This window comes from Sus scrofa, chromosome 6 (genome assembly GCF_054392235.1).
Source record: "Sus scrofa isolate SSC_HxYL_T2T_F1_AM1 chromosome 6, Sscrofa_HxYL_maternal_Yorkshire_Landrace_v2.0, whole genome shotgun sequence".
Classification (NCBI taxonomy): Eukaryota; Metazoa; Chordata; class Mammalia; order Artiodactyla; family Suidae; genus Sus; species Sus scrofa.
In genome coordinates this window covers 20,774,373-20,791,362 of record NC_139388.1, presented here as the reverse complement: position 1 = coordinate 20,791,362, position 16,990 = coordinate 20,774,373, and the positions used below count along the sequence as shown (strand labels likewise).

Below are 16,990 nucleotides of genomic sequence, written 5' to 3'. Positions count from 1 at the left end.
GCAGGTGCCTCATGGATTCATTTCCTCATTTAAAATAGGTGAATTTATCCTCTCTTCTTAAGTGATGGGGAAATTGAGGTACTGAGAAATGAAGCGGCTTGCCCGGGACCACCTGCCCCTGAGATTTACCTTTCCGGTGGGACTACATCCTGGGCTGCCTTGGATGAACCCAGGGGCCCCATGTTTAGCTAGTAGGCATGTTCTGAAAGGGGCCTTCCATGCTTTGGACCATCTTGGAGGGGAATTTGACAGAGCTGGTCTTTGGTGTGGGGGCAGGGTGCCCCAGGGCAGGCGGTGGAGACAGAGCTGGGGTGGCCAGGCTGTTGGGGCTTGGTGCCAGGGAGGGGCTCCCACACCAGACCTTGTAAGAAGAAGGCAGACCGCTTGGGTGTGGAAGGGTCTTGGACCCCAGGGGGTTGGCACAGAGGGAGTGGGTGGGTGGGGAGGCTGTCAAGGGCTGCGGAAGAGGCTCTGGGGGCCCAGGGCGGTGCAGGGAACCTTCCCGTCTCTGTCCCTCTGCCTGTTGCATGTGGGCACTGGGGTAGACACACCTGTTCCTTGTTAGGGGCTCAACAGACAGGCCTCCAGGAGATTAATTAATGCCAAACGGCTGGCAGCTCCAGCAGCCTGGCCACCCCAGGGCCCTGTCCTGGCGGCACAAACTGACGCCAGAAATGCTGCTCCAATCCCACCCAGCAGTTCTGGAGACACAGGGGGCCATGTTGCTGGCACAACCCTGTCCTTGAGCCTAGAAGGCAGAGAAAGCTTAAGTGATGGCAGGCAGCCAGAGCCAAGTGGCAGGGCATTCCCTCGGCCACATCTATCACTCGCCCCCCGAAATACTCATTCGTCCCTGGCTAAGCCCTGGCCTTGCTGTGTGACCTTAGCCATGTCTCTTATCTTCTCTGGGCAGTTCCCCCCCACCCCCGCATCTGTAAAATGGACATGGGACTGGGTCATCACTGAGACAAACCCCCCCCCCCCAGTCTTTGTTATCGGCTGACCTGCCTGATTCCCAGAGCCCCTGAGGGCACCCATTCCACGTTGACTTCCCTTGGCGCCCCTCGGTGGTGAGGGCTGTCTGTGTCCTCTGCCCCAGGCCCACGTGCTTTCTAGTTCTCCATGTGATTAACCCCGGCCCGTGCGTGCTCAGGACACCGGCCACCGTGAGTCCTGGCTAGACCCCGCCCTCACAGACCAGCCCTGCCTTCCTAGCGCCAGGGCCAGGCGTCTGCTCCCACAGTGGCCACCTCCAGTCTGCCCAGCACATTCCTCAGGCTTATCCGGAGGCCCGCCCCACTGGACTCTGCCCTCCCACCCAGGAAGCGGCACCCAGGGGAGCTGCAGGAGTTCCAGGGCTTGGAGTGGGCTGATTCTCAGCCTCTCGCCTGGGCTGGAGAACCAGGTAGTGGAGGGGCTGGGGGCAGAGGGACTCCTCCGGCTGTGCTGAGCCTCACAAGGCGGATTGTCTTTAACCTCGGGGAGTGGGGAGCATGAGGGTCCCCGGAATTGTGCCATCTCCCGGGAGCCCTCATCTCCGGGAAGGCTTTCCTACATGGAGGCTCCTGTGCCTGGGAGGGGGCTGGCTCTGAGTCTATCCCAAAGTTGTAACAGGAGGCAGGGCCCCACCGCAGCTCCCTGGCCACCTCCCTTCCTCTGCCCCCCACCTCCACGGCCGGAGCCAGAGCCAGTCCTCCCAGGAAGGGGTTAACCGCCAGCCCCAGCCGTGAGGGAGGGGACTGGGCTGGACCATTTTCCTCCTCGCTGCCTCCACCTCGGTTTTCCTGAATGGTTCTGCCATCCTGGGGTGGGGAGGGAAGGGAAGGAAGAAGGGCGGGCGGAGGGAGGGAGGGAGGAGTGTGGGAAGAGGAAGGAAAAAAGAGCGAGACAGCCGGGGAAGAGAAAGATGTCACTGTCTAATCTCCCTGTCATTTTTATTTCCAGCAGGCGCGGGGCGAAGGAGCTGCTAGAACAATGCTGAGGCGGGCGAGGTGAGGAGCAGCCCGTGCGGCAGCCCCGACGGACTGGCGCGAGCAGGTGATCAGAGGCGCCGAGCCCGAGGCCACCTGGGCGTCCCTCCCCTCCCCGCCCCTCCGCCGGCCGGAGCCCCAGAGCCGGTGGGGAAACCATGGCGACCAATTTCAATGACATCGTCAAGCAAGGCTACGTGAAGATGAAGAGCAGGAAGCTCGGGGTGAGCCACCTCCAAGGGACCCTGCCGAGGGACGGGCGCCCGGCGCGTCGGGGTGCGCAGCTACCCGCCTGTGGCCGGGCATCGTGCACTGCTGGTCTCGAGGCTGCTGGCCGGCGGGCCGCCTGGCATGTGCCTGGGCCCGGCTCTGCCTGCTGCAGCCCCCGCCTGAGCCGGGCTGGCTGGCATCCCAGCGGCTGGGCCAGCGGTGGCAGCCGATGGGCAGGCGGCTCCCCTGCTATTGTTGAAGTTGTCGCCAGGGCAGCGACTGGAAATGCCAGGCTGTGTCCCAGCTGAGTCCAGCTCCTCACTTCCCCTGCCATCACCGCCGTTTCTCCACCCCCCCTCCCGGCCTCATCTCCCCAGCTACCCACTGCCTTCTGCATGGGGCATTTCTTGACTTTTGGGTGTTGTTTGTACCGGGGAAGTGTTCAAGGAGAGCAGTTGGTTGTGGGGGGAGGGCAGTGGGGTGAGGAGCGCGGAAGCTGGCGTGTCTGCGGTTTGTGAATGAGAACCTGGGCAGCGTGGCCGTGGTGTTGGGACAGGCTGCTTTCCTCCACATGTCGAAGGTGGCAGGAGGCTTGGAGATGAGGCCTCAGGCACATCTCTGCGGGGTGTGCACCCTTTCCCACCCCCTGCTGGTGAAACCCCCCCCAAAAAGGCATGAGCAGGGGCCCCAGGGAGCAACTTAATGATCTTGGTGAGATTGTCCCAAGAGCTGCCTCTGTTCCCTGATGCTCCTCCCTCCTCCAGTGAGGGGTCTTCCTAGTAGGAAGGAAACCCCCGGGACTGAGGCTGCCCAAGTCTGGGTGCCCTGCCCTGCCCTTCTTCCCCTCCCCCACGGCCTCGATGGGGTGGGGGTGGGGTCTGACTGCTCCAGGCGCCCTGGCTCATCTGAGTGGAGTCGGGGAGGAGCAGGGCCCTGATACTGGGCTTCCCTGGCTGGGTGGACCAGGTAGAGCCAGACTGGCCTTGGAGCAGGGTGGTTCTCACCCCTCCTTGTCCTCCTGTGGCCCCCACCTCCAGGGCCCTAGAGAAGGGCTCTTCCGTCCCCCATCTCAGGCAGCAGTTGAGCTGGTGGGCATGTTTGGGGTCTTACCTGGATGTGGATTGTATCCCAGCCTGGGCCCTGGTGGTCATCTGCCACTTTGCTCTTGCCCCGAGACAGGGGGTGCCCACTAGGAGCACCGAAGAAGGAGAAAAGCTAAGGCTGAGATGGGAGGCCAGGGGACGGGGGCCCGGCTGCTAGTGTGGCTCCTCCTTCCTGAGGGCCCAGACTTATCAGGTCCTCAGGGGCCAGCTGGTCTGAGGCCCTGTCCAGAGCAGAGCTTTCCAGGAAGGCAGGCCACTCGGGGCCGCCACTTGGTCTCAGAACCAGGCCCATTCCTCGGGAGACCTGGGAATCCACGATGGGCACAGCCAGGGGGGCGTTGGGGAGCTAGAGCATGGCCAGGCCCAGTCTGGAGTGGCCCCCCACTCGGGGAATTCACTGCAGACCTGCTGTGAGGGGCTGTGGCCACCCAGCCATTCTTGTCTCTGCACACAGAGGTGAGGGGGAAGGGCAGAAGGCGACAGGGAGCAGACTCCTACCTGCCAGGGCTTTCCTCCCGGCAGAGCTGTGGCAGAGTGTTTCTGAAGCGCTGATCAAAGACCTGGGAGAAGTGGGGAAGGAGGGCTCTTGAGCACAGTGGCTCCCTGGGGCTGTGTGTGTGTGTGTGTGTGTGTGTGTGTGTGTGTGTATCCATCCATCCTGTAACCAGGCAACCAGAGTGCTCAGGCCCCCAGGCCTCCTGCCGCTGCAGGCTGCACAGAGCCCAGGCTGCCAGGGCATGCATTCATTCACTGGGCCGTTCATTCACGGTCCCTTCGCATGATCATTCACTTGTTCGGCAGAGCTGTCAGCGAGGCTACTGCGATGTGAGGATTCTGAGAATAAAATGCAGTTTCTGCCCTAAAGGAGCGCCTCAGCTGGAAGCTGAGGTCTGCTGGGGTTTAAGTGGATAGGCCAGGGGCTGAGCCAGGGTCACAGCGACAGGGACAGACATGGCTTCTAGAGTCTCAGGAGCCAGAAATAGCCTGGTTGTGAGTAGCTTCTTAAGATGGGGACTGCCTGGGCTAACCATACCCTGGGACCCTGCCTGAGCCATCAGGGGTACAGGGCAGGGGAGGGGGCTTGGCCCGGAGGCCCCTTCACATCCTCTGCTCTGGGCCCCACCTCAGTCTCCCTGCCGTTTGCCAGGGAGAGGAGCGTGGCGATTCCTAGGGAATGGCTGGGCCAGGCCTCTGGAATGCCTGCCGAAAGAGCAGGCACACCCCAGCCAGGCTTTGGGCTGGGAGAGAGCCTGAGGTGGGAGGGAAGGGGGCTGTGGGGGCTGTGCTAGGAGGAAATCAGCAGCCCAGGCAGGTGGCTCGGGCCGCCTCTGAGGGGGTCTGAGGAGCCAGCTTGCCCCTGTAGCCTTGGAGAGCAGTTGGCTCCCTGCTCCCTGGCTCCTTACTCCTCAGATGGACTCCTGAGCTATAGAGAATTTAGGCAGATTTAGGCACAGGGTCACTGGCAATGGTTGGGGCAAGGCACCATGCTTTGGGATAACCCCAGGTTCTTGGTTCTGCTCCTTCACCTCTGAGAGCCTCTGGTTTCCCAGCTGGAACAAGGGGCCTTCCCCTGGTTCCCTCAACTCCAGGGTTGGTCAGAGAATGAAGAGGGTGAGCGAAAGGTCCTAGAGACAAGAGGGGGTGTCTCCCACATCAAGAGCCTGCCTCCAGCTGCAAGAATAAGGGCTGCAGTGACATGCAGGCTGGGAGCAGGCGAGGGCCTAAACCCTGTCCCCAGGACACTGCCTGTGTCATGGGTGCTCCTGGAGCCCTGGGCAGAACCTTAGCACGTGGGCTCCTAGGACAGCCCTGGATCTAGGCAGCCTGTTTTAAATAGCAGCTCTACCATTCATTAGCTGTTACTCAACTTTTGGGTGCCTCAGTTCCCCGGTCTATAAAGTGGAGATAATAATAGAACCGACATCAATAGTGACCCTGAGATTAACTGCAGAGAGTGTTAACAAAAAGTACAAATAGGAAGCACTTGATAAATGCTAGCTGCTTATATTGAGCCGAGTCGAGCTCATAGTAAACAGTAACTCAGGAGCGCCCTTTATGGAACAGGCTTTCAGAACGAGCCAAGAAATGACTACCTGTTCAATCTGGGGAGGGGCCTCCTTGCCTGGCTGGTGTCCCTGCTCCCCAGTCTTCTGGGCCCGGCTCCCTGGAAGGCTGTGCGCTACTGCCCCCAGTGGTAGGCAGGGGTAACTGCAGGGCCACTTGGGCTGGGTGGGAGTGGTCCGGGGTCTGATCCCCCTGCCATCTTGCCCCACAGATCTATCGGAGGTGCTGGCTGGTGTTCCGGAAATCCTCCAGCAAGGGGCCCCAGCGGCTGGAGAAGTATCCAGATGAGAAGTCAGTGTGCCTCCGAGGCTGCCCCAAGGTTAGGGGGCCTGGGCCCTAGCTCCCCCAACCTGTAAGCAGCAACAATTTGTTTAGAGTCCTGAGAGCCAAGGGGACCCTCCTGGGGGTGGCAGAGCTGTGGGGGATATAGCGGGAGGCTCTCCAGCCTGGCTGAGTCCCTTATGGATGCTGTCCCAGGTGACGGAGATCAGCAATGTCAAGTGTGTCACACGGCTCCCCAAGGAGACCAAGAGACAGGCGGTGGCCATCATATTCACTGATGACTCGGCACGTACCTTCACCTGCGACTCAGGTGAGGGGTTGGGGCTGCAGGCTGGGGGCTGGTCAAGGGCCAGTTGGTAGGAGGCAGAGCAGGGCTAGCCCTGCGGGTGTGACGCGTGGGGTGGAGGGCGCCATTGGAGCAGGCCCCAGACCGAGGTGGGCAGACACGCAGAATCCCCTGGCCTTGCCCGCTGCCTTACACGGCGGGAGAACTCCAGCCGAACCACATGGGGTGGGAGCGGCGGGGCCCTGAGCTGGCCCGTGTTGAGATCCCATGTTCTCCAGAGCTGGAGGCAGAGGAGTGGTACAAGACACTCTCGGTGGAGTGTCTGGGATCGAGGCTCAACGACATCAGTCTGGGAGAGCCGGACCTCCTGGCCCCGGGAGTGCAGTGTGAGCAGACAGGTGAGGCCTGGCGCTGGCGTGGGGTTGGGGGGGTGGGGAGAGGCCGGGGAGAGGCCTCCCCTGAGAAAGCTCCAGGCCCACTCGGCCACTCCCATCCAGACCGCTTCAACGTCTTCCTGCTGCCCTGCCCCAACCTGGACGTGTATGGCGAGTGCAAGCTGCAGATCACCCACGAGAACATCTACCTCTGGGACATACACAACCCCCGCGTGAAGCTCGTCTCGTGGCCCCTCTGCTCACTGCGCCGCTACGGCCGGGATGCCACACGCTTTACCTTCGAGGCTGGCCGGTAGGACTCTCTGCCTCCCCGCCATCAAACCATGGCTCTGACAGTGGCTGCCATCCACTTGTGTTGGGCCCTGTATTGGAAGCTTAAGGTATTTATCAGCATAGCGTGCTGAGAGGAAACAGAATATCCCCGTTTTCCAAGTGAAGGGATGGAGGTCAAGTGAAGCTGTTTAGCAGGTCAGGCTGCTCGGGTTCCGGTCCGATGCCGGCATTGGCATTGACTAGCTCTGGGACAGTGGATCTGAGTCTCAATTTCCTCATCTGTCACATAGGGCATAGCAGGTCCTCCCTCCTAGGCTGGGTCAAGTATGGTTAAGGGTTGGGTATAGCGTGACCTCTCAAGCCAGCCTGCCTGGACTGAAATTCTGTGTAATTCTCTGGGTCACTCTGGTTGTTACTTACCCTCTGAATGCCTCCGTTTCCTCATCTGTAAAATGGTCGAAGTGGATTAATTCTAGTAAAGCATTTAGACTACCACCTGGCACACAGAAAACATTCAGCACATTTGAGCTGGGGGGTCAGATCCTCAGATGACAGCCCTGCCTGTTCCCACCGGGGCCTGGGGCGCAGAAGAGCCTGACTGGGCGTCTGCACACATACGGGGAAGTCCCCACCACCTCGCCTTCTGTGCTACTTGTGTCCCTAGGATGTGTGACGCTGGGGAAGGGCTCTACACCTTCCAGACGCAGGAGGGAGAACAGATTTACCAGCGGGTCCACAGTGCCACCCTGGCCATTGCCGAGCAGCACAAGCGGGTCCTGCTGGAGATGGAAAAGAACGTGAGGGTGAGGTGGTGTGCTCAGCACGGGAAGGGGGAGCTGGTGGGCGGGCAGGCTGGCGGCAGAGCATGCCAGCAGCCCCCACCCATCAGGTGTGTGGAGGAGGCAGGCAGGGTCTTGGGCCGCCTGCTCTGGCTTAGCCACTGCCCCTTCTCTGCCCCACAGCTGCTCAACAAGGGCACTGAACATTACTCATACCCCTGCACGCCCACTACCATGCTGCCCCGCAGTGCCTACTGGCACCACATCACGGGTTCCCAGAACATCGCCGAGGCCTCCAGCTATGCCGGTGAGTCACTGCTGTGCCCCACACCCACCGGCCAGAGGCTCTGCGGAGGACAGGGCGGGTCCGCAGGGCCTTCTGTCCTGGGCTCACGTCTTCAACCTACCCTGTGTCCATAGGTGAAGCGTATGGGGCAGCCCAGGCCAGCTCAGAAACGGACCTCCTCAACAGATTCATCCTGCTCAAGCCAAAGCCCAGCCAGGGGGACAGCAGCGAGGCCAAGACCCCATCCCAGTGACCGCAGAGCGGCGCGCACGGATGACTGCTGGGGCCCCCTGCTGCGGGGCCACTTACCGCGTATTGTGGACGCCTGGAGGGGCTGTTGGCCAAGAGCCTGAAGGAAGGAAGCAAGCTGTCCCTTCTTTGTCCCCAAGGGTGAGACTGGACCAAGGCAAAGGGCTGGCCACGCCACCTGAGCATGTGTGAGGGGCTGGAGCTACCACAGGACTGTATACTGTTAATGATTTTAATATATATGGCTTATGACATATTCTATATTAATAAGATTTCCCCTCTCTGTCCCTCCCTGCCACCACATACATTTTTTAAGCCCATGACCAAACCCCAGTCAAGGCTGTTTTTCAATGTGAACAGCTATTTCCTGTCCCCCAAGGTACCAGCCCTCCTGAGCTGCCAGGGCTAGAGGAGGCAGCCAAGCCGCACTCCCGGCTGGTGCTCTGGCTGCTGGCTTCTCCCAAGCAGGCCAGGGTGGAGACAGCACGCGGCTTCTTAGTCCCTCTGGGCCCACAGAGTGGCACAGGAAGGATCCGAACATACATTGTGCCACTTGGCAGCCTTGCACTTGGAGTTTTAAGCAGAGGTGACATCTGGTTGACACCTCAGGTGAAAATCTGGTTTTAAAATGGTTTCTGCCCAGGCTTCTTCCTGCTTAGTAGGCTGAGAAGACACCCTGGGGTTGGGGGTGCTGGTTACCTCAGCCGGGGGAGGATGGCCGGACCCGAGCGTGTCCCTGCCCCCGGGCCAGGCCAGCAGGGAAGGCCAAGCTGCAGGAGGACTGCTGAGGGAGCACCCCGCAGCCCTCTCACTGACTGGGGTGGGCAGGGCCCCTGCAGGGGGAGCCCCTCTGCCCGTCTGGCTCCCGGCCAGCCAGAAGTACTCAGAAACCAAGACCTTCCCACTTCCTCCTCCCCACATGGTGCTGAGGCTCCCTGCTGAAATGCAATTAAAGCAATTGATTTTCTAGTGCTGGTATTTATTGACTACCGTGCAGAAGGGCTATCTTTCTACTCACATCAAACCTGCGGTTGCGTGTGTGTTGAGTTTTTTGTTTTTAATATTTTAGGACTCTGATTTGTGAGAATAGACCTTGTAAATAACCACTGTTCAAGTCGTGGCAGGAGGAGGATAAAGCAAAAGGCCCCCTCCGCCAGAACCCTGGAGCCAGGGAGGTGGCCACAGCCAGCTCAGCTCTGGACCTGACCCAGGGACCCACCACCCAGAGGAGTAAGCTAGCCTGAAGGGAGCCCCGAGGCCACGGAGAGGGAGGCGGAGCTGACTGGCTCACAGGTAGTGGCACGATGACGCATGAAGGAGATGACGTTGTGCTCTTTATTGCCAAAAATAAAAACTTTTAAAAGACAACTCATACACATCCCTTCCTTTCTGTACTAGGTCTCTGATTTTCTCCAGGCTTCTCTGGCCAGGCTGCCTAATTAACTGCTTTGGGTATGTTCCTACCTCTAAGGCTGAGCCAGGGGCAAGGCCAACCTTTCCTTAAGTCCCCTGCCCTCCTGACAAATAAATGGGCCACTGTCGTTAAGTTCATAACTGATGGGGAGAGGGGGACAGCCTGGGTCTAACAGTGTTCTCAAAGGGTCTCAAGTTAGGGACTCCTGGGAATATGAGAGAAGTGCCAGTACGCGGGTCAGGGCCGGGACTGGAAGGACCTGCAGGCGGCCTGAGAAAGAATTCTAGAGTCAATCCTAACACAGAAGCCTGAGGTACAAGAGCGAAATCCCAATTTGTGGACAGGAAGGATTCAAACTAAAGCACTGAACTGATCAGAAAAGGAGAGTCCAGCTCAGTGGTTCTCAACCGGGGGACGCCAGGGCCCCTGGAGGCACATCCGGCGTTGTGGAGAGCACCACTGCCCATCAGCAGGCAGGGCCACGGATGCTCAATGGATGTAGGAGACTTTTCCGCCTCCGACAGCAGTGGCACCCCCGGCAACCTGCGACGGTGCCAGCCTGGGATGGCCTGCCCTCCCCCACCGCTACCTTTCTAGCCAGTACTGCAGGTGTGCCAGGAAGCTTGAGCAACAGCTGTCCAGTCCCCAGGAGCAAAAGTCTCAGGAGAGGCCTGAAATTCAAGAGCTGTTTCTGCTGAGACAGGTGAGCTGCGGCTAGTTTATGGTCAGGACGTCACTCTGGATCTCATGGCTTAATTGGGTCTGTAAGTCACTCAGTTTCTTCTTTAATCCAGAAAGTGCTGAGAGGACAATGGTTTCAGGGCGCAGAGAGCCACAAGATTCCACGTTGTAGTAAAACCTGAGAGGCGAGAGTCCGGTCAGAGGCCTCCGTGAGGCAGCCTGGCCGCCCCCACCCTGGCCACAGGCCCACCCCTTCCCTCCCTTCTGAGTCCTGACTCCTTTCCCCCAGACGAACTCCAGACCCTGGACTGCCTCCCTCTAACCCCCTACAAACAGCGGTCCCAGGGCACTTTGCAGGGCCTCAGGGAGGCCATAGCTACCTGGAAAGGATACTGTGAGCCTCTCAAAGCTCGTGTGTTTGCTATACATATTCCACACTGAGGGCAGCCAGAAGATCAAGGAAGCAGCGTCACCTGCTCCAGCATTTTCGTACTTTTTACTCTAAGCCTTTGGTCAGATTTGGGACTTAAGTATTTTGTTTTGGGCCACTCCCCACCATATGTGGAAGATCCCAGGCCAGGGACTGAACCTGCGCCACAGCAGTGACCCAAGCCGCTGTCATGGCAGTGCTGGATCTTTAACCTGCTGTGTCCCAAGAGAACTCCCAAGGGCCATAGGTTTTTGATCCTAGGCTGATCTTTCTTTGGGTGTGGAAAATCAGAATAGGGACAGTCTGAATAACAGAAGGGCCCCCCTTTCTCACGGTGACCGCGAGGGGGATGATAAACTGCCTGGTATGTACACAGAGTGGGGTTCAGCAGTGAGCAGCCCCTCCTCAGCTGGCGGGAATGAGAAGGAAGCAAAGAGGCCTCCCGCACTCAAGAGCCTGCACCACGCTACCTTCAGGTGCCAAGCCAGGGACTCACCTCTCTGGCTTGCCGTTGGGGTCGTAGGGCGCCTGTGACTCATCCTCATCCAGCTCCGAGTACTCACTCTTTGGCCTGAGGTCAGACATAGATCAGCACAGGGTTGCTGCCGCAGCCGCTTTCGGGGTGCCCAGGTCTCATGGTGAGGTGCCCCACCTCAGTCGCCAGGAGCCACTTCCACACCCGCCCAACCCTGACCTGCCTGCCTCTCCTCACTCCCACCAGGAACATACCATTCCTCCGGCTTGGGGTACACCGTGTGCCTCAGGGCATTGTCGGGATCATATTCAAAAGCCACCCCTGCAGTGGGGTTCCACTTGGCGTGTTCCTTGCCAAAGCCCTTTTTGGCGTAGGCGCGAAGTCTCAGCTCCTGGCCCTTCCTCAGCTTGACGATGAGGATGTCTGCGGGGAGAGGGGAGAGGTGGGCGAGGGCCAGCAGAGGCCTGGTTCTCCGCAGTTTGACCCGCGCCGCCACTGCAGGACCAGGCGGCACGAGAGGCTGGGTCTGGTCTCTGCCTCTCTTGGGCCCCTTACCGTCCTGCTCCACGTAGTCACTGGGGTCATTATCTCGGTTCCGGGATGTCACCTGCAGGGAACCCAAACAGGCATTATTAGCTGCTGCTCAATGTCCCCATGCACCTCTGCTGGTTGGGGATTTGGCACTGCCATGAGCTGCGGTGCAGGTCACAGATGCAGCTCGGATCCCGCGTTGCTGTGGCTATGGTGTAGGCCGGCGGCTACAGCTCCGATTCGACCCCTGGACTGGAAACCTCAACACGCCTCGGGTGCAGCCCTAAAAAGAGAAAAGACAAAAAACAAAACAGTACCACAGCCTTCAAAGGGTCCTTGGGAGACAGGGGGCCCAGAGCACCAACAATGGCTCTGCCCACCCTGGCAAGACTCCAGAATCAGCACTTCCAGGCACCAGGCTGAGGTTAAGGCAGAGGGCACACAGGGAAAGCCAGTGTTTTATAAGGAGCCACCCGAGTCTGGTCCACTCGGAGCCAAGAGAAGAGCAAAGGCCCTGGGCAGGGAGGATGTCGCTGACCGGAATGACCCGGGGGCTGTTGGAGATGAGGTCTCTGGATGTGACGTGACGCGTCTGGTCTTCGTTGCACCGCACATCGAGGGTGAACTCCACCGAGCACTCGGGGCAGAACTCCTCACAGGTGCAGTCCTGAGGCGGGAAGAGAAGCAGGAGTGAGTCTAGAGAGATGGCGAATCCCGGCCTGGCTCCCTGCTTCTAACACCCCGTCCCTTGAGGTCCTTCCCTGGGAGAGGGCGGAGCACAGCCTCCAGGCTCCCGTGGGCTGTGTCCATCCCACACGCCATTCTCGGGCTGCTCAAGGGCAGGCTCGTCCCAGCTCAGAGACAGCTGTGTCCACCCCCCGCGCAGCACCAGGCCACCACCAGGAGATGCACTAACATCTCACCCTACCCTCAGAGCACTCTTCTTCTAGAACCAAGGCACTGAGAGAGGAGGCAGCTTTCATCCTGCACAGCTCTGTGTCCCACAAGCTAAGTGACTGGCTTAGGAAAGCCATCACCATTTAAAAGGAAATAATCCAGGAAACAAGAAAAAATCTATCTTTTAAGTTCCAGACTACAGACCTTCTCTAAAAAAAAAGTCACAGGTAATGTATGAATTTATGGAAATTTTCATACATTCACAGAAGCAGAGAAGACTTAAGAGACTGTCACTATGTAACCATCACTCAGCTTCATTAACTTTCAAGTGTGCCATTCTTTACACTGATTCTTAAACATTCCCGTGTTAGAGACGAGCTGCTACGATTTAACCTCAGGCAAAAAGAGTTACTAGAATGTAATCAAGCAAACCTTCCCACTTCCTACCAGTGAAGAAAATCCAACCTACTTTTTGTTGTTTTCAAGACAATGAGGAAGAACTAGGGCCCACACCTGGTCAATTTGCAATCACACACTGCTGAGGCAGGAAGACAGCCTAGGCCCTCAAGACTGCATCATTCTTAGAAATATGAAATTAAAAGTATTCAATCTCAAAAAAAAAAAAGTATAATAAAAAAAGGAGTCTGAGAGATCAAGAGAATAAAAAGGTATAATAACTAAATGCCATCTTGATTGGATCACAGACCCACAGACAAAAACCAGTTAGGACATTTTGAGGATAACTTGGAAAATCTGAATTTGGACTGTATATTGATAGTACAAATCAATGCTAGATTTCTCTTTTTTTTGGCTTTTTAGGGCCGCACCCGTGGCGGAAGTTTCCAGGCTAGGGGTTGAAGTGGAGCTACAGCTGCTGGTTTACACCACAGCCACAGCAGCTCAGAATCCATGTCAGTGACCTACACCACAGCTCACAGCAACACCAGATCCTTAACCCACTGAGCGAGGCCAGGGATGGAACTGTGTCCTCATGGATACTGGTCAGGCTCAGTCGCAAGGGAACTTCCAACGCTAAATTTCTTAGGCATGATGACAGTGTGTCTACACAGGAAAATACCTTATTTTTAGGACATGAATGTTGATGTAATTAGGGGAAAAGTGTCACGATTTCTGCAACATTCTCTCAGAAGATAGAGAAAAAATAACATATGAAGAATAAAGCAAGTAGCAAAATATTGACAACTGGAAATTATAGGTGAAAAGAGAATAAGTAGTCTATCTTCAACCTTTCTATAGCTTTTCAGAAACAAACAAAAAAAACCCCATACCATCTTTGTTCAGTAAATGTAATACTACAAAAAATGAAATTCAATGGAATTTGTAGGTCATAAGGGGATTCATATCTTTATATAAGATGTTGACAAATTGCTCTTCAATTGGTTGTACAAATGTCCCCACCAGTACATGTGATGCTCTACTTCTTAAAAACAAAAATCTGGAGATGTGAAGCAACAAAATGGTGTGAAAAATGTGACAAGTGCTTTGGAGGGAGCATGACTATGTTACATTTGCTTCACACTCTGCTGTGTGTTTGAATATTTAAAAATACATAGGAGATCCCCTCGTGGCTCAGTGGTTAATGAATCCGACTAGGAACCATGAGGTTGCAAGTTTGATCCCTGGCCTTGCTCAGGGGGTTAAGGATCCGGCGTTGCCATGAGCTATGGTGTAGGTCACAGACGCAGCTCGGATCCTGTGTTGCTGTGGTGTAGGCCAGCGGCTACAGCTCTGACTAGACCCCTAGCCTGGGAACCTCCATGTTCCACAGGAGCAGCCCTAGAAAAGGCAAAAAGACAAAAAAAAAAAAAACCATAAATTTACAAAATTAGCCACCAAAAAAAAAAAAAAAAAAAAAAAACCACACCCCTGGGAATACTAGAATTGCCATCAAGAAGGAAGAGTCTGTTACCTAATGCAGCTCTGGTGAAAAGATGCAGGTAACCTAATCCTTTCCTGCCCTCTCCCTAGTTCTAAGCCTGTTATCACATCATAGGAGCAGAAACAGGGCTCTAGAGGAAGGGAGCCATGTTTAATTAGCAAAACCTAGGAGTAAGGCATAAAGCTGGCAGACATCAGCACCCCAGTCCCTCGTGTGCTCCTCTGTGGGACAGTTCTCACCCCCTCTGCTCCCTGTCCACACCCACTAACCTTCTGCTGCCGCCCTTTGGCCTCCTAAGACCCTGCCCCTGGGAAGAGATGCTGTGGAAAGCAGAATGTGAACAGATCAGACGCTGAGGAGGAACAGCTCCACCTGTTGTGTATAAGTGGGCATCCAGGTGTATATCCACTCTTGTGTGGCGGGCTCTCAAAACCTCTTGATGCCCCTGGAGCCTCGTCAATCTGAGGCCCCATGAGATTTTAAGAACAAAGCCTGCCCTGGGCTCTGGACAACATCTCCACACTGTCTTTCTAAAAGCTGCAAGCAAGGTGTCAGGAAAAATCCCTTTGAGAACGTGAGTTCCCTGCTTCTCTCGATTCTGACCCCCGACCTCCCAAGCAATCACACAGCATACCCGGGAGTACTGCAGCTTGTCCACAATGTCGTCACTAGTGAGGGGGATTAATCCTGGAAGACAGAGAGAAGCAGTTTAAACAAGGTCAAGGGGCCAAGCCAAAGGAAAAGCCAGCAGTCCCCTTGGGAGTGAGGAGACTTCCTCCCCTGAAACCGGCAGAGCCCCACTGCCCTGCCCTTTAACTTCCCAAACCCAGCACTCACCAAGCCTGTGAGCAATGAACTCGTCGTGAAGGACTGAGGAATTGGCATCAATCTGAACCCAGTCAATTGCTAAAGAAATAAAGGAAGCAGAGCAGATATGCAGTTTAGCCACCAAATTCACCTGAAGGCTTAAGAACAGTGGTTCTTCAGATTTAAAAATTATCTAATGCGGAGTTCCCGTCGTGGCGCAGTGGTTAACGAATCCGACTAGGAACCATGAGGTTGCGGGTTCGGTCCCTGCCCTTGCTCAGTGGGTTAACGATCCGGCGTTGCCGTGGGCTGTGGTGTAGGTTGCAGACGCGGCTCGGATCCCGCGTTGCTGTGGCCCTGGCGTAGGCCGGTGGCTACAGCTCCAATTCGACCCCTAGCCTGGGAACCTCCATGTGCCGTGGGAGCGGCCCAAGAAATAGCAACAACAACAACAACAAAAGACAAAAAAAAAAAAAAAAAAAAAAAATTATCTAATGCTTACCACATTGCAGACACCAAGGCCAGGCTGCCAGAGACTGATTCTGCAGCTCTAGAGGGGGGCCCAGGAAGCTACACTTTAACAAGAACCACATGCCAACATGCTCAGGTGGATTTGATACAGGGAGTACCCTACACCACCCAGAAAAACAGCGACTTGTAGACTACTACAGAAAGGTGTTTCTCTGAGTTGACTATTTCTGTGGGAAGCACTCTAGTCTACCATTCATGCCATCACCAAATCCAAGAACACAAACTATTTGAACACCTCAAAGTTAAACAAATCTCACAAAAACAACATAGACTTATGATCCATAGTGCTTTTTCTCCCCCTCTGATTTTTAGGGCCACCTCTGCAGCATATGGAAGTTCCCAGACTAGGGGTTGAATCAGAGCTACAGCTGCCAGCCTATGCCACAGTCACAGCTACTCAGGATCCGAGCCCTGTCTGAGACCTACACCACAGCTCACCGAAATGCCAGATCCCCGACCCACTGATGGAGGCCAGGGATCGAACCCACAACCTCATGGTTACTAGTCGGAATCGTCTCCACAGCACCACGACGGGAACCCCATATCACAATTTATGGTATAATGACCAGACTGATTGCATTCCCAGTGCCTCGCACCACTGCCTGGTACTTATAAGCTCTGTAAACTCAGTGGATGGAATAGATTCATAAAAAGATATTTACCGGTACTGAGCACTCACTAAATACAAGGCAATTAATAGAGATTACCCCACTTAATCCTTGACGTCACCCTGATAACTACTATTAGCGTCCGAATGTTAAGAGGAAATTGCAGCACAGTTTGATAACTTGCCTAAGTTTCACAAAGACAGTATTCGACCTCAAGTCTGCAAACTCCTAAACCTGTGCTCTTTACCTCGAAGAGTGGAACTGAGTGGCCCGTGGGAGCCAGGGAAGGGGCCACAGTGGCCCTGGGGCAAGAGCACGGGTTCCGATCAAGTCTCCAGCATTGCTGTTTTTGCAGCGCCCCCACCCTGGGCCCCAAACAAGGCTGGAGTCAGGAACGCCAAGGTATGGGGAGGTGGGGGAACTGGTGGCCCTGACCACGAGGAGGCGAGGGCCGCTTACCTATTATGGGCACCTCAGCGATGAAGACCCTCCGGATAGAATTCGCCACCCTAAGGAATGAAAACCAAGCGGCGTGTGGGCACCGCAGACTCGACAGCCGGCCCCGCGCCCCACGGCTCCCAAAGCAAAAGCCCCGGCTCCGGGGCCAGTTCAAGAAAGACAGACCCCCGCCCCTCCAGAGCCGAGGCCCCGGGCACTCTGAAGCCGCCAGCCCCTTCCCTCAGCACCCTTACGCCAGGTCCGTATTCTCGATAATGAACTTGACATTCTCGTCGGTGAGCTCGGTGATCCGCACGGTTGGCTGGTTGGCATACGGCATCGCGCCAGACTGCTCGCGGGGCCTTGGGGGTCGGTTCTGCT

The 16,990-nt window shown here is 56.3% G+C and overlaps 2 protein-coding genes across 14 annotated transcripts in view; one reads left to right on the top strand and one right to left on the bottom strand.

Moving 5' to 3' along the window:
• Window positions 1-9,265, top strand: part of DOK4 (docking protein 4) — a 25,142-nt gene extending 15,877 nt beyond the window's left edge. For 6 of the 13 annotated variants that reach the window (XM_084959845.1, XM_084959854.1, XM_084959852.1 and 3 more), the window contains 8 exons: window positions 1,948-2,194; window positions 5,559-5,666; window positions 5,825-5,939; window positions 6,194-6,313; window positions 6,413-6,602; window positions 7,248-7,386; window positions 7,546-7,669; window positions 7,783-9,265. In XM_084959845.1, the coding sequence (XP_084815971.1) occupies window positions 2,129-2,194; window positions 5,559-5,666; window positions 5,825-5,939; window positions 6,194-6,313; window positions 6,413-6,602; window positions 7,248-7,386; window positions 7,546-7,669; window positions 7,783-7,901 (981 nt within the window). In that variant the 5' untranslated portion in view covers window positions 1,948-2,128 and the 3' untranslated portion in view covers window positions 7,902-9,265. Of the gene's footprint in view, window positions 1-1,308; window positions 1,406-1,944; window positions 2,195-5,558; window positions 5,667-5,824; window positions 5,940-6,193; window positions 6,314-6,412; window positions 6,603-7,247; window positions 7,387-7,545; window positions 7,670-7,782 lie in introns of those variants that run through there. The other 7 variants (XM_084959846.1, XM_005655786.4, XM_084959850.1 and 4 more) reach the window with 3 other exon arrangements.
• POLR2C (RNA polymerase II subunit C) lies at window positions 9,214-16,990 on the bottom strand. Its single transcript, XM_003355801.5, has 9 exons — window positions 16,864-16,990; window positions 16,631-16,680; window positions 15,063-15,131; window positions 14,860-14,912; window positions 11,967-12,095; window positions 11,453-11,504; window positions 11,152-11,320; window positions 10,919-10,993; window positions 9,214-10,170 (listed from the first exon to the last, which is right to left on the bottom strand). The coding sequence occupies exons 1-9, from the start codon at window positions 16,947-16,949 to the stop codon at window positions 10,026-10,028; spliced, it is 828 nt and encodes a 275-aa protein (XP_003355849.1). The 5' UTR covers window positions 16,950-16,990; the 3' UTR covers window positions 9,214-10,025.